Below are 26,717 nucleotides of genomic sequence, written 5' to 3'. Positions count from 1 at the left end.
ATGTTATGCTAATGTTGAAAATGTGTCCATTTTGGAATGGCTATTACACACACACACACACACACACACACACACACACAGCTAGCTGACTCACAAGGGGCTTGCGGCGGCGGCACAACCATCATTATATGGTTAGCTCGGTTCCTACGACGACATGTTGATAATGTTAATTTCACGACGAGGCAGCCCGTCATTTCCTCTTTGGGTGAAGCAGCGGTCCCTCTTTGGTCTTCAGAGTCATGGTGCTGCTCAACTAGGCCTACAACAATCCTCCTGGTCTTCAGAGTCATGGTGCTGCTACAACTAGGCCTACAACAATCCCCTCCAGCACTGCTTGTGTTTATATGTGTACGCCTCAACATTCAGCCATGCATGCAGTCATAGGCAGGCGTGAACAGCACACACACCCAGGCACACAATTAGATAAATCAAATATCTCACCGGATTCAAAACATCGCAGAGGTCCAATTGAAGGGACGTGGACACTTAAAGGATACCAAATGACAAGGTAGGGGAGGAGAGATAGGGGTTTGGTTCTTTGGCCCGAGCTATAGTTCTCCAACAAACACAGCTGGCCATGTTAGGGTTAGGGTTAGGGAGCGCATGCATTCTCTATCACTGCACTAGTAACTCCTACACGTTGGACTGTTAAGCAAGCAGCGGAACTGGGAGGGAAAGCGTGTTCCTCCACAAGCGTTATATGCCCTTCTGGTAAAACTCCTGCTATCGGCTGAAAAGAAGCAGCTGGCTCCATGAGCTTGTTGTCACCATCTCAGAGACCAACCGGTCCAGTTAGGGATCGGCAGAGAAAGGTAGCCTGGATTCGCTGTGTTCCGTGAATCTGTGTTGTCACTTGGCAAAAAGATTTTTTTGAATAGTTAAAAAAATAGCCAATCTACATTGGCACGTTGTGAGCTTGTAGATTGGCTATTTTAACAATTCAAAAATGCTTTTCAAAATAGTAAAAAACTAGATACTTCTTCTTCTTCTTCTTCTCCACCAGGATTGGGACTAATGAGTGTTGCACATAAATGGGCCTCCTGGTGGCGCTCGAAAAGGCATATACTTAGTTGACTGGAGTCAACTCTATATTAGGTTTGCTAGTATTTCCCTCTATACCAGATCTCTTCGATAAAAAATTGCTGATCTACAAGCTCACAACACATCGCATGGTGAAGCGTTGAGAGATTGTAGATCTGCTATTTGCTCTGAGAAGGGACCCTATAGGGTTTAAGTGCCCGTGATTAGAGGAGATGGAGAGCAGAGGAGAAGCTGCAATCTCAAGGGTTTAGGAACGGAGAGAGAATATAGTCAGCAGAGAAGAGGAAGGAGGGGGTGCTTGAAGGAAGGGGGTGCTTGAAAAGATGGAGGGTCAAGAAACAACGCGAGTTCAACGATAGCATGGGAAACGCTTGCGTGGTTCTGGGAGCTCGCGGGGTGTGTGTCAGCCCATGGTGACCCCCCCGGGGGGGGGTCTGGCAGTGACAGCATTACTGTGAGAACCAACAAACACACTCATGTTTGTGTCCCCAGACAGAGTTGTCCCGGGGCCATGGATGATATGAAACCAGAGCCAAAACGAGGTCCTGGGGTGATGCGAAGGAATTAATAAAAACCACTGAGAGGCCTAAACAATGTCAGGCAACAATTCAAACAAGCCCACTGACAAATCACTGTCAGATGCAGGATGCAGATAATGCGAAAATAGAAACGCACTCACCTGACACTCTGTGCGTGCGTGCGTGCGTGCGTGCGTGCGTGCATGCGTGCGTGCGCGTGGTAGGCAGGGCTTTGTCTGGGTGGCTTTCTGGAGCAGTATGTGTTTTGTCTCTGTTTCAACCTTAAGCCTGCAGCTGTTCCAACGAAGAACAGACAACAGACAGACGACGTATACGGCTCTGTCTTGACGGCCCAAGCATAAAGCTGTTCTGGAAACCTTACATGGGAAAGAACCAATGATATACACCACTGAATCTGAACCGTACACAAAGCGAGTCCTAGCCCTTCTCGATAATCCCAGGAGAACGGCCCCATCTCGACGCAGACATTTAGAGATGACATCAGCTTGTGTTTTTGTCATTAACCTCAGTGACGTTACGTTAATCAAACTTAAGCCTAATTTCTCAGTGATAAATGATCCCGTTAAAATAAAATAAAAATTGCTATAATTCAGGAAGATATACTGTGAGAGAGAGATGGACTAGTTAGTATATGGGGAATGTGTGTGTGTGTGTGTGTGTGTGTGTGTGTGTGTGTGTGTGTGTGTGTGTGTGTGTGTGTGTGTGTGTGTGTGTGTGTGTGTGTGTGTGTGTGTGTGTGTGTGTGTCTGTGTCTGTGTCTGTGTCTGTGTCTGTGTCTGTGTCTCTGTGTGTGTGTGTGTGTGTGTCTGTCTGTCCAAGCCTGTAAATGCATGAGAGATGTCTGTCTGTCTGTCTGTCCAAGCCTGTAAATGCATGAGAGATGTCTGTCTGTCTGTCCAAGCCTGTAAATGCATGAGAGATGTCTGTCTGTCTGTCTGTCCAAGCCTGTAAATGCATGAGAGATGTCTGTCTGTCTGTCTCTGTCCAAGCCTGTAAATGCATGAGAGATGTCTGTCTGTCTGTCTCTGTCCAAGCCTGTAAATGCATGAGAGATGTCTGTCTGTCTGTCTCTGTCCAAGCCTGTAAATGCATGAGAGATGTCTGTCTGTCTGTCTCTGTCCAAGCCTGTAAATGCATGAGAGATGTCTGTCTGTCTGTCTGTCTCTCTCTGTCCAAGCCTGTAAATGCATGAGAGATTGCCGTCTGGAGCGCTGCATGGTATGTATACACTGCTCTGTATCTTTCTGCGTGGCTAGAACAGTGTGGACTGATAGAGACCATTCCTCATGCGAGGCCCGATAACGGCGGCCGAGATGTTTCCAAAGCGCCGGTTGTTTGTGTGTGTGTGCGTGCGTGCCACACGGAGGTGCGCAGTTGAACCGCTGCCAGCTGCAACGGGGGGTTACATCTGTATCAAGAGGATCATCTGCCTCGTCCCCCCCCTACCCTACTACAGAATAGAACAGTTTGTGCTTCTCTATTTATCCCATTTTGGGCGGGAACCCCTTTTGGTGTTTTAAACATTATATTATCATTTAGCTATTGAAAAAATAGCAGATCTACAAGCTCATAGCGCGCCACCGAGTGGCGCGCTACGAGCTTGTAGGTCTGCTATTTTTGAAAAACCTTGAAAATGTGGCGCAAATCTTTGAATATGTATTCTTTCGGAGCGAATGTTTTTTAACTCAAATCTTTGCTACTGGGGAGGCCCCTGGAACAACATGTTTTTTCAGAGGTTGAGCAGCAATGACATAGAAACATAGGTTTTTTTCAGAAAACTGTCAGGATTTAGAAGACATTTGTAGAATCGTTCCCAGGTCAAAATGGGTTATATACGTAGCAAAGCATGTCCCCTCTGTCTCTCTGGGGCAAAACGTCTCTCCATCCTCCCCCCACTTAGGCCTCCTCTCTCTCCAAAATGGAAACCTCCCTTCAGGTCAGGTCTCCCCCACACACACCGTCACTTCTTCTCCACTTATAATTGCTACTCTTCCACATCCTCACTTCCTACCATACAGTGTCACTCCCCCGCTCTTATCTTGAAACGGCACTTCCACCCCGCACTTCCCCTTCCACCAGCCCAAGGCTTCCCACAAACCCCCTCGAGACTTCTCACCTACCTTTTTTTTTGCGTCTATCTCCATTTATCCTCTTTGTGTCTCTTTCCGTCTGCATGCCCCCTCCCTCCCTCCCTCTCTCTCTCTCTTTACAAGCCAGAGAATGGGCCCATTAAGTTGTGTCTCAACGTATCAGCCCAACCACAGCTTGTTGAGAAAGCTAAACGTTTGGAAAAGTCGACGCCCACCAGAGATGGAGATCGAAGGTGAAAAGGTGGAGAGATTACAGGGACGAAAATGGTGTTGGAGATCAAGTCAAGGGAGGCGTTACAAATGGGCCCTGTTATCTACACTTTGCATCTGCTAAAGGTGTCTAAATCAACCGTGGCATCATAAACCGAAGCCAAGAAATGCCTCTTTGAGTTACAATAGTATCTTCAGACGCGTGTTTGTGTGTGAGTGAGCGTGCACGGTACGCACACACACACAATCACACAGGCGCTGTACAAAAAAAACAGATGAAGTGCCTGCCGGCCGCACAGCTAAAAGGTGTTCGGGGGACGGAGACGTAGAGACACGGAGAAGGAACTATAGGAGAGTGGGAATACATTTTGACACAACCTCCTAAAATTCAACACCTGCATAAACAGAGAACCTATAAAATAGATCGGAGGAATGCCCCGCTCTTCAAACATCTTCCTGGTGTTTGGATCATATACAGGACTATTGAACGTGTGTGTGTGTGCGCGCGTGCAGGCAGGCAACCGGGCACATGTGTGCATGCAAGTTCACCTCACTCTGTCTTTGAAGGCTGTTCATGACTTTAGCAGACTATATGCAGCATACAAGATAACTGTGCTGCCCTAGCTGTGTCTTTTTTTAGGTAACTACCTGCGTTCGTTGTTGTTTTTTATCATTCCCTCTCTGAGAGGAGGCTCACGTCATTCCTTTAGCCTCTTCTCTCCCATGAGCTCCATAATGGGCTACGACCAGCCGTCAAATCAGTAGCAGTCAAATCTAATAACGAAGAAACGAGAGGAAGAAAGAAAGGGACCCGAGGAGGGAAAGGCAGGATAGGTAGACTTGAACTAAGTAACTTCTGATTGGAGGTCAGTAGGTCCCTCCGTGATTTAATCTTTCCAGCGTGGTTGCATTTGCCCTTTCTCCCTCCCCCCACCCTAAATGTACAACACAGCCATACTGTATATGGCCTGTTGCTCTTTGTGCAATCACTTCTACCTTTCATTTCTATTTTCATTTTTCCTAACATAGCCATGCTGGGCTGAAGAGAAACGGGCAACCTAGAGAGGTATGCATATAGTCGGGCTGTGTTTGGCATCGTCAGCACCCTCTGGTGGAGGCAGAAAAAGCGACTGTACACACAAACAGCAGTTTCGCGTTACAATGATGTCACTCGTTTGTGGCTCAATTATTACAATTTGAGGAAAAATATACAAAAATGAGAAAAAGTTGATAGAGATAGAGACAGGGATAGATGGATGGATGGATGGATACCCCACCCACACATTCTGTACACACATCTATAAACGTATGCAGTGAAGCAGACATTGGCACAGTTTTCATCTATGTGGGCCTATAAACCGATGTGTGGCTCTTGCCAAAATAGCAATTTCAACAGGCAAGTTTTTTTGTTTTTACAAAAAATATATTTATTAGTTTTAAAATGTGCGTAATATACTGTAGTTGTAGTGCAATTGAAAAATGCTGATTTTGGTCAATAGTTGTCTATAAAGTAACTAAAGTAAAGTAAGTAGCGAATAAAGTAATAAGGCTTGAAAATACTTGTGCAATATTGCATTAAATACATGCAGTGTCATCATTGCAAAGTGGAAAACATCACTCAAAAGGGGAGTTGTTGACAGGGGTGTCACCAGAGTCGCCATGGCGACACAGGAAGCATGGATCACCACGCCTGTGCGGTCAACAATGCTCCACATTCCACGACTCTGTACACTGCAAAAATCATCCTGTGTTCATTTAAGCCCAAGGCAGTGAAATATGCTCTGCAGACTAATCACTGCTGTCAAGAATTATCTGTCTGGATCTCCGAAGAGAGCTATATATTTTCAGACTAATGATCGTGCTTATCATCATCATATTTTATTAACCCATTTTGACCTGAGATCAGATTCTAAAAATGTCTTCTACATCCTGACAGTTTTCTGAAAAAGCTATGTTTCTATGTCAGTCGTTCTCCTACACTTCCAGAGGTGGAGTTGGGAGTTGCTATAATCTTAAAACGACAGACTTAAATGAGAGGGAGGGGCAGACAGATGGACAGGTGGCCTTGAAGTAAACTCAATGTGTCACCAGGCAGGCTTCTACCCGGCCGGCGCAAGACATTGCTTAAGGGGCAGCATTTTTACACCCAGCACTGCCGTGGTTTTGATACCAATTAAATGGTTTTACGCGCACCCATATACCGTAGAGTAGACCGGCTGAATAGGGTTCTAAAAGCAGTGGTGGAAAAAGTACTCAATTGTTTTACTCAAGTAAAAGTACCAATGCTGCAATTTAGAAGTACTTCGTTACTAAAGTAAAAGTACTTGAGTAAAAGTATAAAAGTATCAGCATCAAAATGTACTTAAAGTACTAAAAGTAAAAGTACTCATATTGCAGAATGTCCCATTTCACAAGTTCAATGTGTACAAAATCTATTGAAAATAGCAGATCTACAAGCTCACAATGCGTCGCAACGCGACACATTGTGAGCTTGTAGATCGGCTATTTTCAAATTGCCAAAATGTAATAGCGTTGAAGTGACTACTGTATGTTTTCTAATCAAAATTAAAATCTAAGTAACTAGTAACTAAAATGTTCAAATAATTGTAGTTAAGTAAAAGTAAAAATGTTGGCTCTGAGATGTAGTGGAGTAGAAGTAAAAGTATTGGAAATACTCAAGTAAAGTACAAATACCTCAATTGTACTTAAGTACAGTACTTAAGTAAAAAAATACGTAGTTACTTTCACCACTGGACATTGCTAAGGGGCAGCATTTTTTACACCCAGCACTGCCGTTGTTTTGATACCAATTAAATGGTTTTACGCCCATACCGTAGAGTCGTAGACAGTCTACAGTAAACTGGGTTCTAAAAGAGAGATCTGCTAGCAGCCCCTAGTATTGTGTGACCTTGCGACCTGTGGATTAAGGTGTGTGCTGTGAATGGGTCCAACACACGTGTCGAGCCTGTGTATCCCAGGTCAATACAGTGTTTCCTGTGTGAAACCTGCTATTATAAAACGTCGGAGTAAAGGGAAACCGAATAGGAGGATTATAAAACGTGAGAGGGATTGTAAAAGTGCAATAAAACGCCTCCCTCTCTCTCTGTGTTAGATCTGGCAACTGGTGTCTGGGTTCTGTCCCATGTCGACTCACCTCATCAGTGTGGCATAGGCGCGTGCAGCTGGACTGGGACGCACACACAGATATGCATGACCACACGGAGAACCCGCTAAGAAATGCAATTGAGCGAAGGTGTGCGATGACTAGACGCTGACAGGATCATTATTCTTCTCCTCTCCTAAATAAACCATGTCTTAGTAACCAGAACCAAATATCCCACAACAATGGCATTATTTAAATCACAAATATAAAACATTATATGTACAAAGTAACAAGCCAGAGTCACAGCTGTAGACATGTGAGGGAGGTTGAGGACCATTTTGGTCGCATTTCTTCTGATGTAGGTGACAGTCATGGTGAGCAGAAACCTTGTCTACCCCAGCGATTTGAACTGAAACACTAAACAGAAAAAGGTACTTAAAATTGCTCTAAAGGTGCAGGAGCATAACTTAACAACTCCATAATGAGATCCAGATCGAAGCGCAGGTGGGAAGCAGCTTTTGTTGGTCTGTCCTCCAAGTGTACTAGGGTCGGTCTTTCTTTCTTTCTTTCTCGTTTATTCTCATTTTATAGAGGCTCATATTTGCCCAAAGCTGTACCGTTGCAATAATCCTTTCTTATTGTGACTTAATGACTCCTGGGTTACTCCTCACAAAATTAAAACTCAACTTACTGAGATATAAACTCTGAATTCAGGCCTTTTTATTTTTTATTCAGTGGTGGCTTCTGTAGAAACACGTTTAACCCATTTAGACCTGAGAAAAGATGTTTCTATGTTCTCAAACATTTTCATGTCAAGGACCTCCAAAAACATATATGTATTTGGCTGCTGACCCCATCTGAAAATATGTTGTTCCAGGGACCCCCTCCCAGAAGCAAAGATTTGAGTTAAAAAACGTGAATATAACATGAATATATTCAAAGATTTGCGCCACATTTTCAAGATTTTTCAAAAATAGCAGATCTACAAGATCAATAGCTGAAGTATAACATAATGCTTAAAACACCAAAAGGGGTTATACTGAAAATGACTAAAACCAACTACCCGTACCACTCTGTGTGGGTGTTCGTTTGCGACCCAGACCCATTACAAATGTCCCTGTTCTGAAGTATAAATCTTATCTTGGGCCCAATATCTCCTCTGGGAGGACGGGGCTGCTATGGAATGACAAACTAAGAGCAGGATGGGAAAACATCGACCAGTGAACCAACTACTGACCCCAGAGACGAATAAAATTTAAACAAAAATAAACAAATGTCCGGAAGCTAGCTCCGTCCGTCCGTCTGTCTGTCTGTCTGTCTGTCTGTCTGTCTGTCTGTCTGTCTGTCTGTCTGTCTGTCTGTCTGTCTGTCTGTCTGTCTGTCTGTCTGTCTGTCTGTCTGTCTGTCTGTCTGTCTGTCTGTCTGTCTGTCTGTCTGTCTGTCTGTCTGTCTGTCTGTCTGTCTGTCTGTCTGTCTGTCTGTCTGTCTGTCTGTCTGTCTGTCAGCACGCACGCACAAACGCACACTCGCTCACTAGTGGGTTGTTGCTGGCTGCAATGCTATCCCATTGGCTGAGAGGTCGGCTAGAGTCAAAAAGTGTCTGGTTGCCTATAGAGAGACGAGGCAGCCAATCAGGACGATACAGTAGGTAGTCATTAGTCAATACAGCAGCCAATGAGAAAGATAGGTCGAGTGGGCATGAAAGCCAATCAGATAGAACATAGACCAGCTGTGCTTACACAGCAGCTGGTAAAAAAAAAAGAACACTGACAGGCGGGGGTTTGTGATAATTAATATTAAGAAATATGAATAAATAAACATGGCATTTTAGACGGTTACACATAGGCCTACTCTAAAACTGAGATTTATTATTTCGGCTATACATCCATGGGAGAGAAAACAGAGCATAAATGTTGTAATCTTTACCATAGCCGTTTAATGCACTCTCCCAAGCATACTGTATCATATCCCCGTACCGACTTTCCTCGTTGCCATGCGTACGGGTTATTTATTACCGCCTATATTTACTTTGCAGATCGGGATGCTGTCACAACCTACACAGTTAATATTGTTTAGTTTCAGCCTGTTAATATCCCCCTCGCTGGCTGGACACGCAGTATATCGTCTCAGAAATAACACAGGAATCTAAACAGGATGGTGGAAGATGTCGGGAGGAAAGACTGATACTGTGTAAGGCATGAACGGCATCCTCTCTGATGTCACCAGCGTGTGACGACAGTGTGGACAGAACCTCACAACATCCTCAGAGTCTTAACGGGATCGGTGCCGGGACATATACGGCGGGCGGTCTAATAGCCTAGACTGCCTAAGTATAGAGTTATACCTTTGAACAGCCACTGACTGCACCGACCGCTGAGTTGCCTGTCGTGAAAATCCACTTTTAAAACGGTGTAATCGCTTGTTGTGGTGTTTAAAAATATTCCAAAGTGCCGAACACCACAACAACAGACCGGACAGGGCGGCCATAACCCTTTGCACGCTGGCGCGACGGACCTTTTCGCGATGACGTCATCAAAACGCGCCTCTTATCCCATGATTCTGTCCGGTGGATGACTCAAAACTGAGCAAAAATACTTTTTGCTATTGAAAAATAGCAGATCTACAAGCTCATAGCGCGCCACTCGCTACGAGCTTGTAGGTCTGCTATTTTTGAAAAATCGTAAAAATGCGGCACAAATCTTTGAATATATATATATATTCTTTCAGAGCGAATGTTTTTTTTAATTTTGACGTCAGGCCTAAATGGGGTTTCAGGGTAGGAAACAAAGCGAGGGATGCTAGAACATGAGTTTTCAACAATGCCCCCAATAAACTCTTTTCTTTGACTCTACAAACTCCACTAGTAGGAACCTTCAGTGGGTTCAGTTGCACTGCAGGCCTGAACAAGTTCTCATGTTTCTCTTGTACAACACTTCCCCAAAAAAAATCAACATCCTTAGGCCTTAGGGGGGCTTGGGGGGACTCCGCCTGGAGCAGGACTATAGAGGTTTCGGAAAGGGTCAGCGAGCTTGAGGAGGAGGGAGAGAGATGAGGTTGGGGAGGAGGAGGAGGAGGGTTCTCTCGACTCGAATGCCCCGAGGAGAACTCCCAGAGTAAATAAACGTCTAGATGATGTTTAGATATCGAGGGGAGTGTTTAGATCTCTCTGCAGGCTGCATTCGGAGCAGTCATAGCGTCTCCTCTCCATCCGTCTACTGGAAAAGCCGTCGTCACTGGCTCTGATACATCCTCCATGACCACGTGGGGATGGAGGTACTATGCACGTGACATCACCAGATCAGTGGGCTTGTGGTTAGAGTGTCCGCCCTGGGACTGGGAGGTCGGGGTTCGATCCCCGACCGGGTCATACCAAAAACTCTAACAATGGGACCCAGTGCCTCCCTGCTTGACACTCGGCATCAAGGGTTGAATTGGGGGTAAGTCCCTGCGACATACTAGCGTCATGTCCAGGGGGTGTAACTGTACATGAAGCTGTCTCACACTACAGAAACAGGAGATAGGCTCCTGCCCAATGGGCCTCATGGCTCGACAAGGCTACTTAACTACGTGACATCATCATCATACCCGGACGTTATGCGGGAACGCCTACCGGGTGGCACAAAACTATTTTCTGGCCTTGACAGCCCATACATCGAAACAGAAAAGTCTTATCTGATTGCATTAAACGACATTAAACAACGTTAAAGGAGCATTCAGTGATTTGGGTGATTTGGAAAACCCCCTCGTCCGCCCCGGTAACAAGCACACACACCAAGGCCCACTCCCGCTCGATCATGATTGGCGGAAGGCCCCTCTCTATTCTGATTGGATGAAGGCTGGGCCACCTATAGCCAAAAACGAAACCTAAGGTTTTTTTTTTACCCCCAGGGGTTAACTGGGGACAGGGAGGAACTCCTTATATGGTCAGCACACTCATTTGAATTAAGTGAAATCACTGAATATACCTTTAAACTCACTTTGCCACGAGATTTGCCTCTCACTATATGCAAAATGTGCATACCCTCAATTGGAGAGATCCTGAAGTGATGGACTGGGTTTCGAGAGGGCCGGCCGGGCCTCAAATTATGAAATATCTAATATTATTTTAATTATTGAAATATCTAATATAGACAGGTGAATGTTTGGAGAAGAGTTTACATGAGGGGGCGCCCGCTGGCCAAGTGGTCCAGGCACATCATGCCACATATAGGCGTTTGGCCTGACAGCGCGTCGCGTGTTCGAGTCCCGTTCATGACGACCTTTGCTGCACGTCTCCCCCCGTCTCTCCCCCCCCCCCCCCCTTTCCTGTCATTCTTCACTTGATCTATCAACAAAGGCAAAAAGCCAAAAACAAATCTTTAGCCCATTTTGGGCGGGAACCCCTTTTGGTGTTAGCATTATGTTATGCTTTAGCTATTGAAAAATAGCAGATCTACAAGCTCATAGCGTGCCACCGAGTGGCGCGCTACGAGCTTGTAGGTCTGCTATTTTTCAAAAATCGAAGAACGACTGACATAGAAACATAGCTTTTTCAGAAAACTGTCAGGATGTAGAAGACATTTTTAGAATCTGATCTCAGGTCAAAATGGGTAAAAAAAAACGTTGAGTACATGAGTCATGTCTATCATAGAGACAAACTGTTCCACATCTCTACGCACGCACACACGCAACGCAACACAACACAACACAACACAACACAACACAACACAACACAACACAACACAACACAACACAACACAACACAACACAACACAACACAACACAACACAACACAACACAACACAACACAACACAACACACGGACACTTTGCAACAATGTTCTCAGCTGGTGCAATAACAGGCCCCCATGACTCACCCCCTCCCTTCCTTTCCTAAGTTTCCTTTTCCAAGGAAAGAGAAGGATGAAGTGACTAGAAGATGGTTCTGGACAACAACAACAACGAGACAAACACCAGTTATTTGTTGTCACTTATTACCGTGTTTGTCATTGAAATCTGTCTGTCCTTGTTTAAACACACCCTCTCAGAGTGCGCTCTGGTTGCTGTTAGGCTATAGTTTACATTAGAATTAACATGTTTAGACTGTGTGATAATTTTGACTCAGTCTAGGGTTCGCGTGCGTGAACACACACGCACGCACACACACGCACGTGCTGGAGAACTGATGACAGCATTCACAGGGAGATCGAGAACGATTGAGGGAAAAAAAAGAGTATGTTAATATAGCGCTAATTAATATTACTGCACTTTTTTTTACGTGTTAGAGATCAACACTCCAGGGGAATCACGTCTCAGACCGAGATCAGCACAGCCTCGGACCTTCCAGCCTTCCCCCGGAGGAGTTCCTTTCGTCTGACACCTGTGATGTTGCCTCACGTTGCAGGAATGACACGTCTGGGGTTCCAAAGCACATGTGTGTCTAAACAGAACCCAGCTGTGCGTGCGTGTGTGTGCGTGTGCGTGGGTGCGCGTGCGTGTGTGTCTACAATCCCATGGTGACATTAACCCATTCTGGGCGGGAAGGGAACCCCTTTTGGTGTTAGCATTATGTTATGCTTTAGCTATTGAAAAATAGCAGATCTACAAGCTCATAGCGCGCCACCGAGTGGCGCGCTATGAGCTTGTAGGTCTGCTATTTTTGAAAAATCGTGAAAATGTGGCACAAATCTTTGAATATTCTTTCAGAGCGAACGTTTTTAACTCTTTGCTTCAGGGGGTCTCTGGAACAACATATTTTCAGATGGGGGTTGGTGGCCAATTACATATATTTTTGGGGGTCCTTGACATGAAAATGTTTGAGAACCACTGACATAGAAACATAGCTTTTTCAGAAAACTGTCAGGATGTAGAAGACATTTTTTAGAATCTGATCTCAGGTCAAAATGGGTTAATAACCGCTATTATGAGGCACTTACGTCCTCTCATACTGTACATACTGTACATGGAATACCCCAGGGCATTGTCTGCTCCTGTTTGTCATGTCCCACACAAGACAGGCTCAATTTCCTCAAACTTTTAGCTATACAGTATATGGCAAATATAGCGGTTCAAACGGCGCCCCGGAGCACGAGCGCACACACACACACACACACACACACACACACCATACTCCATTATCTGCAAGGAGGAAGCAGTTGGGAGCGAACGTTGGAAAAGATTCGTGGCAAAGAAGTGTGAGAACGTTCCACTTGTTTAAAAGACACCATTGTCTCAATCTCAAATACCCACTTAATTACGACAGGGCACTTTTTGATAGGTCACGGGGATCTCATCTTCGGGAACATTATTAATGTTGGGTACCCGCGGCCAAATGTTAATTTAATTCCAAAGATTAAAATGGAACCAAATGGACCGATGACTTGAAAGTCGGCGACATGGTCTAATACCCAGCTGTATACGATAATATGCGATAATCCCCGGCATTATCGCATCCCTTTATCTCTCGTAAGGCTAGAACTGAAGCCCTGCTGAGTGACATGGAGTCCGGCCAATAACATTGCAGTTAGGGAATCCCTGTGTAATTCCACAGTATGTTGGCCCATAAATCTGTTTTTCTTGCCGGGCCAACCGTTCCAGCTGTTCCCAGCCCACAGCCCAGTTGATCTTAATTGAAATAATACCATTCTGGAAAACATTTCATTTTCCCACATTGGGGGGATTCATTCAGCGCCTATTCCCACTAGTCCAGCTGGCGTGGGCATCCAAGGTTACAGTTAGCCTCGGTCCCAGACTTACTCATCTGCGATGAGAAAAGCCTGGTCACAACCTAAGGCAGAGAGAAAAGCCTGGTCACAACCTAAGGCAGAGAGAAAAGCCTGGTCACAACCTAAGGCAGAGAGAAAAGCCTGGTCACAAACTAAGGCAGAGAGAAAAGCCTGGTCACAACCTAAGGCAGAGAGAAAAGCCTGGTCACAAACTAAGGCAGAGAGAAAAGCCTGGTCACAACCTAAGACAGAGAGAAAAGCCTGGTCACAACCTAAGACAGAGAGAAAAGCCTGGTCACAACCTAAAGGCAGAGAGAAAAGCCTGGTCACAACCTAAGGCAGAGAGAAAAGCCTGGTCACAACCTAAGACAGAGAGAAAAGCCTGGTCACAACCTAAGGCAGAGAGAAAAGCCTGGTCACAAGTTGTGACCAGGCTTGTGACTCACAACCTAAGGCAGAGAGAAAAGCCTGGTCACAACCTAAGAGAGAGAGAAAAGCCTGGTCACAACCTTAAGGCAGAGAGAAAAGCCTGGTCACAACCTAAAGGCAGAGAGAAAAGCCTGGTCACAACCTAAGGCAGAGAGAAAAGCCTGGTCACAACCTAAGGCAGAGCGAAAAGCCTGGTCACAACCTAAGACAGAGAGAAAAGCCTGGTCACAACCTAAGACAGAGAGAAAAGCCTGGTCACAACCTAAGACAGAGAGAAAAGCCTGGTCACAACCTAAGACAGAGAGAAAAGCCTGGTCACAACCTAAGGCAGAGAGAAAAGCCTGGTCACAACCTAAGACAGAGAGAAAAGCCTGGTCACAACCTAAGACAGAGAGAAAAGCCTGGTCACAACCTAAGGCAGAGAGAAAAGCCTGGTCACAACCTAAGACAGAGGGAAAGGCCTGGTCACAACCTAAGACAGAGAGAAAAGCCTGGTCACAAACTAAGACAGAGAGAAAAGCCTGGTCACAACCTAAGACAGAGAGTAAAGCCTGGTCACAACCTAAGACAGAGAGTAAAGCCTGGTCACAACCTAAGGGCAGAGAGAAAAGCCTGGTCACAACCTAAGACAGAGAGAAAAGCCTGGTCACAACCTAAGGCAGAGAGAAAAGCCTGGTCACAACCTAAGACAGAGAGAAAAGCCTGGTCACAACCTAAAGGCAGAGAGAAAAGCCTGATCACAAACTAAGGCAGAGAGAAAAGCCTGGTCACAACCTAAGGCAGAGAGAAAAGCCTGGTCACAACCTAAGACAGAGAGAAAAGCCTGGTCACAACCTAAGGCAGAGAGAAAAGCCTGGTCACAACCTAAGACAGAGAGAAAAGCCTGGTCACAACCTAAGACAGAGAGAAAAGCCTGGTCACAACCTAAAGGCAGAGAGAAAAGCCTGATCACAAACTAAGGCAGAGAGAAAAGCCTGGTCACAACCTAAGGCAGAGAGAAAAGCCTGGTCACAACCTAAAGGCAGAGAGAAAAGCCTGGTCACAACCTAAGGCAGAGATAAAAGCCCCTGGTCACAACCTAAGGCAGAGAGAAAAGCCTGATCACAAACTAAGGCAGAGAGAAAAGCCTGATCACAAACTAAGGCAGAGAGAAAAGCCTGGTCACAACCTAAGGCAGAGAGAAAAGCCTGGAATATCCGACAAATGTATTTCCCCCGGATACGATATTATTCCGACCAACACTTGTTTAATTCACGGAGAATGTAAACTGATTTGTAAAGCATCAACGTCATTTCCTTGAGCGATACTTCCGCCAAAATCCTGCAACTTCCGCCCAAAACAAATGATAGCCTCTACACCTTAGGTCTTGCACTGCAGCGTGGGTTACAGTGCAAGTGAGGAAATCAAGGACAAAGGTCCTTGTGTGTAGGACGGTGGATGCAGATTAGCTGACTCATCGTGTGATTATCGTGTGAATTCGTAATATCCCCCGTGTTCATTTAAGTCTGATTGTACTAATTGCATTCGATTTGCACATTCATCAGCATTACAAGGATACCTTTAAACACTGAGGATTTGACTGTGCAGCGGAGCTAGATCACATCAATAACTTTAGCTTTCCTCATTTCCGGGAGAATGTTGAAGATGCTCAGACACCGAGACGAGGGCCCTGTAATGTGACCCTCCTTGTCTTATTGATCAAAGAAAATGATTTAACTATCTACAGGAGGTGCACATTTACTGTCGACAAGCTAACGTTCTTGCGCAGAAAGGCCTGTCAATCATTGCCCGTGCCCTGCAGAGAGAACCAGCTGTAACTGCAAAACGTGACTTTCTGGAGAAGGTGGAGGTACTGGGTGGGGAGATAAATGGCGAGCGTATTAACGTCGGTATAATTGTTTCCTCTGCAGCTTGCAGAAGCAGCATAGGCCTCTCTGCTCTGCTCCTTGCTCCCACAACCATGCCCTGGTGATGGGGAACACATGGCGTTGCTGCTAGCTGTGACCCACACCGCTCTGGTCAACATTCTTCTTTCTATGGCCCCGACGAGGCCTCTCTACGGGCCCTACAACATTCCCCCTGACCACCACAGCCTCAAACCCCATGTATACGCCAGCGGAAGAGGAAAAAACATTAACACCTTACCTATAGCTGACCTAGGTGTTGTGGGAATACACGCGGCCGGGGCAGTATTTATGTGCGTGTTGTCCTCAAATGAGAGAGAGAGCAACGAGAGAGAGCGCAACGACGAGGCTGAAATGAGGAGAGGCTGCAGGGAAGTGGAATGGAATGATTTGTGTGTGGAAAACAAAAACAAATGAATTGCACCGTTAATTTCAGGTATTTACTGGATAATTTTTACGAGAGAGAGAGAGAGGGTGGGCACTGGCAACTCCTGTGAAATGTTTTGGGAAAACATTTGAAGCGAGGGAACACCTACCCCACCTACTACACACGGCACGTTGCTATTACTGTATATGGCCTCCCTGAAGTGTGTCTAAACTCAAAGTCAAAGTCACAACATGAAGCAGTGAAGCACAGTGCAGCCGCACTGTGCTTTATGCCTGATTTGTACTTGTGTGCCGGTGTCTCACACTGAAAACAACAGATCTGTGAGATATGCGAGCTTTATAGACGTATCTTTAATCTTCTCTTTTCCGTTAGATACGCTGTCTCTCTCCACACCATGTGCCCTCCCTCGTTGATGATAAGAAAATGGCAAATAAATATTATATAAATGTATATAAAAATGGTGCATTTATATAGCGCCATTATCCAAGGCGCTTTGCATAGATTGTGCATTACATTCACCCATTCACACACACATTCATATACTGGTGGCAGCGGAAACCATGCAAGGCACCAACCAGCACATCAGGAGCAGTTAGGGGTTCAGTGTCTTGCTCAAGGACACTTCGACGCTAACTCTGGGGGAGCCTGGGTTCAAACTGGCGACCTTGCGGTTACCATCCGGCCACTCTACCCCTGAGCCACCGTGCCCTTTATCCAAGCTGATTTACGATGATTGTGCATTACATTCACCCCATTCACACACGTTCGGGCATCTGGTTAAGGATGCCTCTCGGGCGTCTCCCCAGGGAGGTCCTTGAGGCACGTCCCACTGGGAGGAGACCCCGGGGTTGGGCAGACCAAGGCGCAGTTGAGGAAACACATCATCGACTCGCTGGCCCTTGTAGCCCCTCGGGATCCCCCAGGAGGAAGTCACTGTAATGTTGCTCTGGAGAGGGAGGTCTGGAACACTTTGGTGGAGCTTTTGCCCCCCGCGACCCGACTACGGATAAGCGGTTGAAGATGGATGGATGGACACACACATTCATACACAGATGGCGCGATGGAGGAAACCATGCAAGGCAACCTGCTCATCAGGAGCAATTATGGCCTCTTGCTCAAGGACATTAACTCTGGGGGAGCCTGGGATCAAACTGGTTCCCAATCGGCCTGCTCGAAGTTGATGGAAAGGATCACAGTGGTGTAGACGACAATGCGACGGACGGACATTGTTAACTGTTGGTTGCAGAATATGTCATGCCAAGACTGTGTGTAGTATGCGTAGTCATGTGCATACACACACATCATGCACACATGCACACATGCAGAGTGCATGTGGCGTCCTTTAAAAGAGATGCTACTCTGTCTGCATGTCCACACAAACACAATAGCCCTCTTGTCCTTAAAGTGCCATCTTTACATGAAAGTGAGGCACTTAAAGCTGAACCAGAGATGGGTGTGTGTAGGGGTGGAAGGGTCAAACTACATGGATGAAAAAAGAGAGAGAAAAAAAGACAAGGAAAGTGGATGGAGAATTTATTTTTACTCTAGCCGACGATGTCACAGGAGAAATATGATCTTGGAATTTTCGTGTGTGTGTGTGTGTGTGTGTGTGTGTGTGTGTGTGTGTGTGTGTGTGTGTGTGTGTGTGTGTGTGTGTGTGTGTGTGTGTGTGTGTGTGTGTGTGTGTGTGTGTGTGTGTGTGTGTGTGTGTGTGTGTGTGTGTGTGTGTGTGTGTGTGTGTGTGTGTGTGTGTGTGTGTGTGTGTGTGTGTGTGTGTGTGTGTGTGTGTGTGTGTGTGTGTGTGTGTGTGTGTCTCCAAGTGTCCAAACTAGACTTGGAGGGTGTGATAAAAAGGGGCCTCTATAACCTTGTCAAAGTGCAGGAAGATTCAACACCCCTGTCGAGGACAATACGAGTTATAAGTCACGCACGCACATGAGAGAGAAACAAAAGTACTGTACTCTTTGCTTCTGAACAGGAATGCTTTCATTTCAAGGCCCTTTGTAACTTTTATTTTTAATAACATATTTTCTTTTTGCGTTTTCTGCCTGGGGAGTGAGATGGGGGGGGGGGGGGGGGAGACAAAGGCAAGGACCGTCGAGATCGAGAGTCGAACCCGCGGCACGCCGTCCGGCTGGCTCTGCAGCCTACGTAGGTGCCCAGACGGTTGAGCTAACTGTCCAGACCCCTTTGTACTGTAACTTTTTTTAAAACATCGCTATTGTCTGTACTCTCTTTCTTTTTTCTTTCTTTTTTAACAAGATCACGAGACCAGAAGAGAAATGCAAAGCAAATAAATTGTGTGAGGCGTCTTACGTGAGTTCACTTTTTTTACAAGCTATAGTTAAGAGTTTGTATTTCTTCTACTTTGACTTCGAGGGGGTTCACCGTGAATTTGACCAGAATTGGGTCAGACTGTTGCTGAGGCGCCTTTAAAATCCCCTGACCCTGAGCAGAGGTCGACGGCAATGTGCTAATTTTCCCCCACGTCTGCCATATGCTGGGGTGCACATTCACACAGATACACACACATGCACTGCGCACACATACACACACGTGTGCACACACACACACACACACATACATTCATACACATGCACAGCTGTTCGTTGTATGTCTACTAAGCATCTCTTTTCAGGGTTGTTTTTTTGGTATTTGTTATTGTCGAACAGCTTGCCAACATCCACCCACTGCACAGAGGGGCTGATCCCAACTGTCCATCCCTTCTGGCCATTCCAAATTGTTAACACTTTGAGGGCTTTATATTAATATATGACATACAGAGGGTTATGCAGTCAAACTGTTAAGCTGCGTTCAGGCCTGAATATATATATATTCGCCTCGGTTCATCCCGTTCGTGCTGCGCCAGGTCAAGCCGCCCCCGTTCACGCAACTTCTCGTCTTTGCATTGACTTTGTATGTAACCGCGCCGCTCTAACCATCCAAGTCTGAACGCACCTTTTAAGGGCCATTCAAACGGGAAGCGAGGAACGCAGACGTTGTTGCCTGGATCAACGACAGGTCTCCTCCAGGTCTGCTCAAGAGGGGCGCGACAACGCAAGCCTTAAAAAAAAAAAGCTAAACAGAATCCAGGTCTGGGAATGAGTCGCGGGCGTGTGCACGTAACGAGTACGCGCGCAACAAATTCACGGGGCCGTGCTCACGTAAATACCGTGACTGCTCCCCTGCAGTGCTCCGCGCAAAAAACGCAGGTATCATTGAAAATGAACTATATAGGCGTGTTATATCGCTTCACGTTTGAACGGCTAGTGATAGTGGCAGGGCTTGCACCTTCCCTTCCTCCCTTCCTGACCCCTCATCAATGAATTCAGTTCTTTCTCATTACTGCTCCACGAGGGGCCTGAACGTCTTTGACAGGCCTTTATTAGGTCAGGGCCAGAAGACTGTAGAGGGATGATACTCTTGATAACAGGTTTGGACTGGAGGAGGATTGCATCATAAACTTCCATGTGTTATACATCATCCGGCCCTGTTACCGATATAAGCACAACTCCAACTAAATCAACGGGCCAGGCGTGCAAACTTTGAAAAATGGGCTCTATAACTTATGTCTGCTTCCATCAAAATGAATCAACGAGTCATGTAAGATTATTGAGGGCAATGAATGACCACTGATGGCAATCAGACTGTAGCAACACAGGCAGGTTCAGCCAGTTCAAAGATTTCACGTATAATATATAGGCAGAATACTTTTTTTTGTTATTGTTGCAGTTTGTCAACTTCACATTCCAACGGAGCCCACCCTTTCCTCTTCGTGGCACTTTTGAAACGCTTCCGGCAAAACCTCCATGACGTATTCATTATTATTATTAGCCGTCCGTCTCCAGTTCTTTTTTTGGTCCAAAGGGAGAACGAAGCACTTCTGTTCCCTGTACTTCCCTGTCTCTGCTGCTGCTTCGGCGACAGGGAAGTACACGACGGTTGGCGGGGGGGCACAGAATTCAGGAATATATATGGCCATGTTTTTGTGGAAACAAGGAAATCTTTGCCAATTATCCCATTTAGGCCTGACGTAGAAATATTATTTTTTTAAGTATTCTGAAAGAATATATATTCAAAGATTCACACCACATTTTCAAGGTTTTTCAAAAATAGCAGATCTACAAGCTCGTAGCGCGCCACTCCGTGGCGCGCTATGAGCTTGTAGATGTGCTATTTTTCAATAGCTAAAAGTATAACATAATGCTTAGTAAAAACACAAACGGGTTCCCGTCCAGAATAGGTTATAGTCACAGACAAAAAACACAGACCTGCGCGCGTGCACACGCACGCACGCACGCACGCACGCACGCGCGTGCACGCAGGCACAAAGATATCTTGTTCCCACAAAACCAGAGACACTGTCTATTATAAAAAGAGAGATCAGTGGAGAGTCATTGTACTCCACTTCCTGTGACGTATGTCATTTCCTGTTCTACATCAAGCTTTTCCCATGGCGGGGCCAAGCGGCCGGGATGGGACGGGACGGGACGGGACGGCAAAGCTGGAACTCATCTTTTTTTCCAAACTGGGTCAAGATGCGTTCTTCCTCTGTTGTTCCACATTCTGCTATATTCCACCGCCATACGAACATCTGTCCATACATGGTGCCCAAATTCTGTCTCTCTGTCAAACATGCATTTTTAATATCTCTCGCTCTCGCTATCATATTTTCAGCATCTCCTCTCTCTCTGGCATGCGTAACAGTACAGCAGGGCTTCTCAACCTGTGGGTCGGGACCCCCAGAGGGGTCCGTCCTCGGCTCAAAGCGAGGGCGTTGCATGTGCAGCTTCTAGATCGGTTATTTTCACAATGTTCATCTGTGGAACCCAGACTGTAATGACTCGGCTCCTATATTCCAAAACAGCTTATAATCAGGTTGGGGGGGGGGGGGGGGGTCCCCAGTTCAAGTATGATTATTTTAGAGGGTCCCCAGTTCAAGTATGATTATTTTAGAGGGTCCCCCAAGTATGATTATTTTGGAGGGTCCCCAGTTCAAGTATGATTATTTTGGAGGGTCCCCAGTTCAAGTATGATTATTTTGGAGGGTCCCCAGTTCAAGTATGATCATATTGGAGGGTCCCCAGTTCAAATATGATCATATTCGAGTGTCCCCAGTTCAAATATGATCATATTGGAGGGTCCCCAGTTCAAATATGATCATATTGGAGGGTCCCCAGTTCAGATAATGATCATATTGGAGGGTCCCCAATTCAAATATGATCATATTGGAGGGTCCCCAGTTCAAATATGATCATATTGGAGGGTCCCCAATTCAAATATGATCATATTGGAGGGTCTCCAGTTCAAATATGATCATATTGGAGGGTCCCCAATTCAAATATGATCATATTGGAGGGTCCCCAGTTCAAATATGATCATATTGGATGGTCCCCAGTTCAAATATGATCATATTGGATGGTCCCCAGTTCAAATATGATCATTTTGGAGGGTCCCCAGTTCAAATATGATCATATTGGATGGTCCCCAGTTCAAATATGATCATATTGGAGGGTCCCCAGTTCAAATAATGATCATATTGGAGGGTCACATAGGCCTGCAAAGGTTGAGAACCACAGCAGTACAGCACCAGGCCGGACAGGGGGGAGAGCGTGAGTTCATTGCGCCTCTCTCACTGCTGTTGATCAAACCAGATCTCTCTCTCTCTCTCGATATACCCCCCAGACCCCTCCTCGTTTCTGAGAATAGAGAAGAGGAAGACTTTCAGCTCGTCCACAAAGCAGAGCATTGATCCAGATATTCTGCTAAACAAGTATTTCTGGTGGGGATATTCTTCTTCTTCTAGTCCACGACGATGTGTATCAGAAAGAAACAAACAACAATGAGCACTTTGGATGGTGTGTGCCGGGCCCGTGGGGGAGGCTGATATTTGTCTGAACGCCTTGCGATGCACAAGCTGCCAGGGGGGAGTGGGTGGTAATGCTGGGACGAGAGAGCTGGGCCAGGCTGCCAAAATCTCTCTCCTCTCCCTCAAGCAAAACTCCATCAAATTAACATCATAACTCCCTCCACGGAGCAACAATACGCTCCATTCTTTCTCGCACAAACCCGCGTGCGTGTGCGCACACGCACGCACACGTGCACACACACACACACACACACACTCTCTCTGACCCCCTCTCATTGTGCTAATTGACTGTGTCTCCATCTCCTTCCCTCTCACCACTGTAAGCGTCTGACTTCATGCCTTGCATGGTTTCCGCCGCCATCAGTGTGTGAATGAGTGAATTGCACCCAATCTATACGTATGTAAAGCGCCTTGGATAAAGGCGCTATATAAATGCACCATTTACCATTGTAAAACCACTGTTAATTTAACTCTGAGAGTGTACAAATGGAACCAAATGGACCAGTTAGGGTCCATTTGGTTCCATTTGTTACACTCTCAGAGTTACAAACCCACAAGGGTCCATTTGGTTCCTAACTATCTGTAATTGAGCTATAGTACCCCCTGGAACTCCCTCAAGTACCCCTAGGGGGTCCACTGTTATATATGAATTAATATGTCAGCGTGATTTGCTCAAATAACCCCCGGGGCCGCCTGCTACTGCTGGACGTGGCATGGTGGTGGACCACCGTAGAACCTGGCAACCCGTCTCCTTGTAATAACGTTGTTATGACTCGCAGTCACCCGTAAAACCTCCCCTCCTCATCTCATCCTCATCCATTCCACTCCACCACAGCTGTAACAAGCCTCCGCCAATTCGGGGCAGCTGTGAGAGATCAGCGAAAGAAAGTGTGAGGGGATCCGTGTAAGAAGAACGGAGTGTGTTTCTAAAACGGCCAGGGGTCGTCCTCTGGGGAAGCGACGCGTTTTGGACGGGAAAGCAGGTCTAGGCAGGGAGATGAACGACATCTGTGAGAACCCATGTCTCCTCCAAGTTCCACTCCGTTCGCAAAACAAAACAACGTGATTATGCATAGAGAGATGGATGGGGGGGGGAGAATTGAGGATTTTAAATCCATAGCAACGTGCAAAGACTCTCAAAGGACGTGGGGAGAAAATTTACGACTGGAATATGTAAGCAATAAGACAATGGGGGGAGGGGGGGCAGCTGACAGACAATAACTATAGCAAATTTATAGTATATATACTGTCTGTAGCGTCTATCGTTTTTAGGTGGAAAACACCGAAGAGAGAGCCAAGTCACAGTGTTTGAAACAGCCTCGACAGGGCCGTGGCTCAGCGGTCCAGGCACCTTAAATGGTAAATTCATATAGCGCCTTTATCCAAGGCGCTTTACATAGTGCATTACATTCACCCATTCACACACACATTCATACACCGATTGCGGCGGAAGCCATGCAAGGTACCAACCAGCACATCGGGAGCAATTTGGGGTTCAGTGTCTTGCAACAAGGACACTTCGACATGTGGACAGGAGGAGCCGGGAATCGAACCGCCGATTCCACGGATCATTGGACAACCTGCTCTACCTTCTGAGCCACAGTCGCCCCACCTTGGCTGGTAATCCATTCTGGCAGTGTGCCGCGGGTTCGACTCCCCATCCCGACGGCCTTTACTGCATGTCACCCCCCCATCTCTCTCCCCATTTCCTGTCAGCCTACTGTCTGTCCCTCCATAAAAAATATAAAATAAAGGTGAAAGCCACAACAACAACAAAAAACATTATTAAAAGAAAACCGAAACAGCTTCAGTAGATCTGATATGTGTGAAGCAGGATGCGATGATGGAGGGCCGATAGGGAGTGGTGACCGTGAAGAGGATGTTTTTACTACTTATAGCCTGCTATTGTTTTCTGAAAGAGAAATCACCGCCAAGGCGTTCGGTACAGTATGTACAGTAAAGCATGAAAAGTCCCTCAGAGCATTGTCATCATCATCATCATCATCATTGTCATCACTTCATAAAAGAACATATCCCTTTCATCTAAGTTAAAGTGAGAGGGTGAATGAACAAGCGAGCGAGCGAGCGCGGAGTGGAGTGGAGTGGAGTGGGGTGGGGGCGTCCAGCTCAAGGTCTGACCCCCTCTGCATCCTTCAAAAATGTGGAATGTGGAATGTACTTCCTCAGTCTCTCCCTCTCCTCCTCCTTAAGGGGTTTCCTGTATCCATGGTGAGCATGTATGGGGTCAATAGGTTCCACATACTGTAAAAAGTTGATCCCGGCTGCAAATTCTCTGCTCATTGCTGTCCGTCAGCAACACAATTTCCCAGACATTTATTTTTCCATCCACTGTTTTGTTTTTTTGTGGAAAGAACCCCACCTCCGCATGTTCTGTTCTCACCAGTAGTGGGGAAGAAGAAAAGATTCTGTTTCGTTTCGTTGTAGGCATGCCGTGAGTTTACAGCTCCTGGGAGAACCAGGAGTGAACGTAGAGAGGGAAGTGGCCATGAGCGTCTGCTCTGGGAAAAAACCTGTGTCTTTGTGTTCAGTCGAAAGAATGCGTTCACCTACACTGTGAGCTAGCCCGGATATAGTAGTATGATATTGTAGTTTAGATCCTGGTATCTCATTTATTTCATTTCCCCCCAAATTTCTTTTACCGGTTGGTTGTACACCTGTTGTCACCCAACCATTCCCAAATGGGAACTTTCCAAGGCACTCACACTGGGGTTTAATGGCACAAGCTGGCTCACTGACTAGCTGATTACAAGGCTTCCCTTTAGCCTCCCTCCAGGCCTATTATCTCATTATGAGGCTGATGTTTAGTCTATCTCTCCCCGAGCCGCTTTCACAACATCAGCCCTGCTGCGTCCCGTCGTTCTCACTCAACCAACCCTCTGTCTGGCCTCCCCTTTGCTCTAATAATGGGACTCCCACCACCCCCACAAGACCCCCACCACTCTGACCTTCTCGCTTAATAGAGTGTTTCACCACTTACTCTATCGGAATAATGTGATAAGCATACGAGGAGGCCGAAAGGGCTGCTGGCAGGCAGTGGGGTTCGGTCAGGAGATAGATATGGCTAATGAGTCTACGCTGTGTTCCATACATATAGACCGTTATGCCTAGTCACGGCCAGAAAGTATAGTGTCTGTAGTTAAAGGACCACTTCACCACTTTTCAACCTATCTTCATATAATAGGTCCTCACTAATGATAAAATGGCACGATTTTTTTCTACTCAGTCTGTGTCTCATAGGAGGGCTGTGGGCAGTTTAGAAACCGTCCTCCAGTGACATCATCATTAGGCAGATTTGTTTTAGACAAGATTTTTTTTACAAAAATGTTTAGATTTTCATTATCGTGAGAATGATGGCTTCCATTTTCGCATTGCAACTTTTCAGGACTAGAAAGCCTGCAGTTTCTATTGGCTTGTATTCCCCATCGATGATGTCACTGAAGGGCATCATCGCCATTTTTTTTCATGATTATTAGTGAGGACCTATTATTTGAAGATAGGTTGAAAAGTGGTGAAGTGGTCCTTTAACTTATATCATGATTTCACATAATTTACGTATCATCTCCAAAGTGCATTGTTGTGATGCTTTAACTTCTCTTGGATAGCCCAAAGAAGGCTTTTAAATTCAACCATTCAGAATAAGGATTCCAGAGACGGAGACAAAGGTTATAAAGAAAGGCAAGAGATAATAGGCTATACGTAGCGGCGTACTAGTTAGCACGTGTGTAGCTTACCCTGCCGCCCTTCTCTGGGAAGCATTGACAGCCACCGCTGCAGTCTCTCCCTCCACAGGGTCCTGTGTGTTTCTTGCCACCCTGTCAGAGAAAAACACACCGAGAAAGCACAGGTTATGGAGTTGCCCAAGGTTCATTTCCAATGCATTTCCAATGGAAGTCACATGGTTTGACACAACATTTTTGTTGTACGGCTTTCGGCTGTTTTTCGACTGCCCCCCTCCCCCTCATACAACAAATGTTGAAATTGCGAGCTTGCAACAGTCAACAAGTCTCATGCATCAGCTATACAACAATCTGTTGTGCAGGTGTGAGTGAAGCCTAACAGTGTGTGTGTGTGTGTGTGTGTGTGTGTGTGTGTGTGTGTGTGTGTGTGTGTGTGTGTGTGTGTGTGTGTGTGTGTGTGTGTGTGTGTGTGTGTGTGTGTGTGTGTGTGTGTGTGTGTGTGTGTGTGTGTGTGTGTGTGTGTGTGTGTGTGTGTGTGTGTGTGGAGGGGGGGGAGCAAACAATCATGTACTAAGTGTGACAGGCAGTGTTTGGGCACTCTGTGGGTTTCTGTGGTTACATTAGCTGTTTACGCCTGCGGGATCTGTGTCGCATGAATGTGGATGATTGTCTGAGTGCTTGTCTGAACGTTTTTTATTTTTTGTATACTCGTCTAGAGACCTAAAAGGATGTTTGGGCATGTG

At 46.1% G+C, this 26,717-nt stretch overlaps 1 protein-coding gene across 1 annotated transcript in view; it reads right to left on the bottom strand.

Annotated features, from left to right (window-relative positions):
• The window catches only part of col4a2 (collagen, type IV, alpha 2), a 101,440-nt gene that overhangs the window by 37,971 nt on the left and 36,752 nt on the right, over positions 1-26,717 (bottom strand). Inside the window, exon 4 of the mRNA XM_079518747.1 lies at positions 26,029-26,109. Coding sequence (XP_079374873.1) covers positions 26,029-26,109 — 81 coding nt within the window. The remainder of the gene's footprint in view (positions 1-26,028; positions 26,110-26,717) is intronic.

The sequence above is a fragment of the Electrona antarctica genome (genome assembly GCF_951216825.1).
Source record: "Electrona antarctica genome assembly, chromosome: 13".
NCBI classification, from domain to species: domain Eukaryota; kingdom Metazoa; phylum Chordata; class Actinopteri; order Myctophiformes; family Myctophidae; genus Electrona; species Electrona antarctica.
The sequence above is the reverse complement of the archived record's forward strand: the minus strand, read 5'-3'. Positions and strand labels throughout refer to the sequence as shown.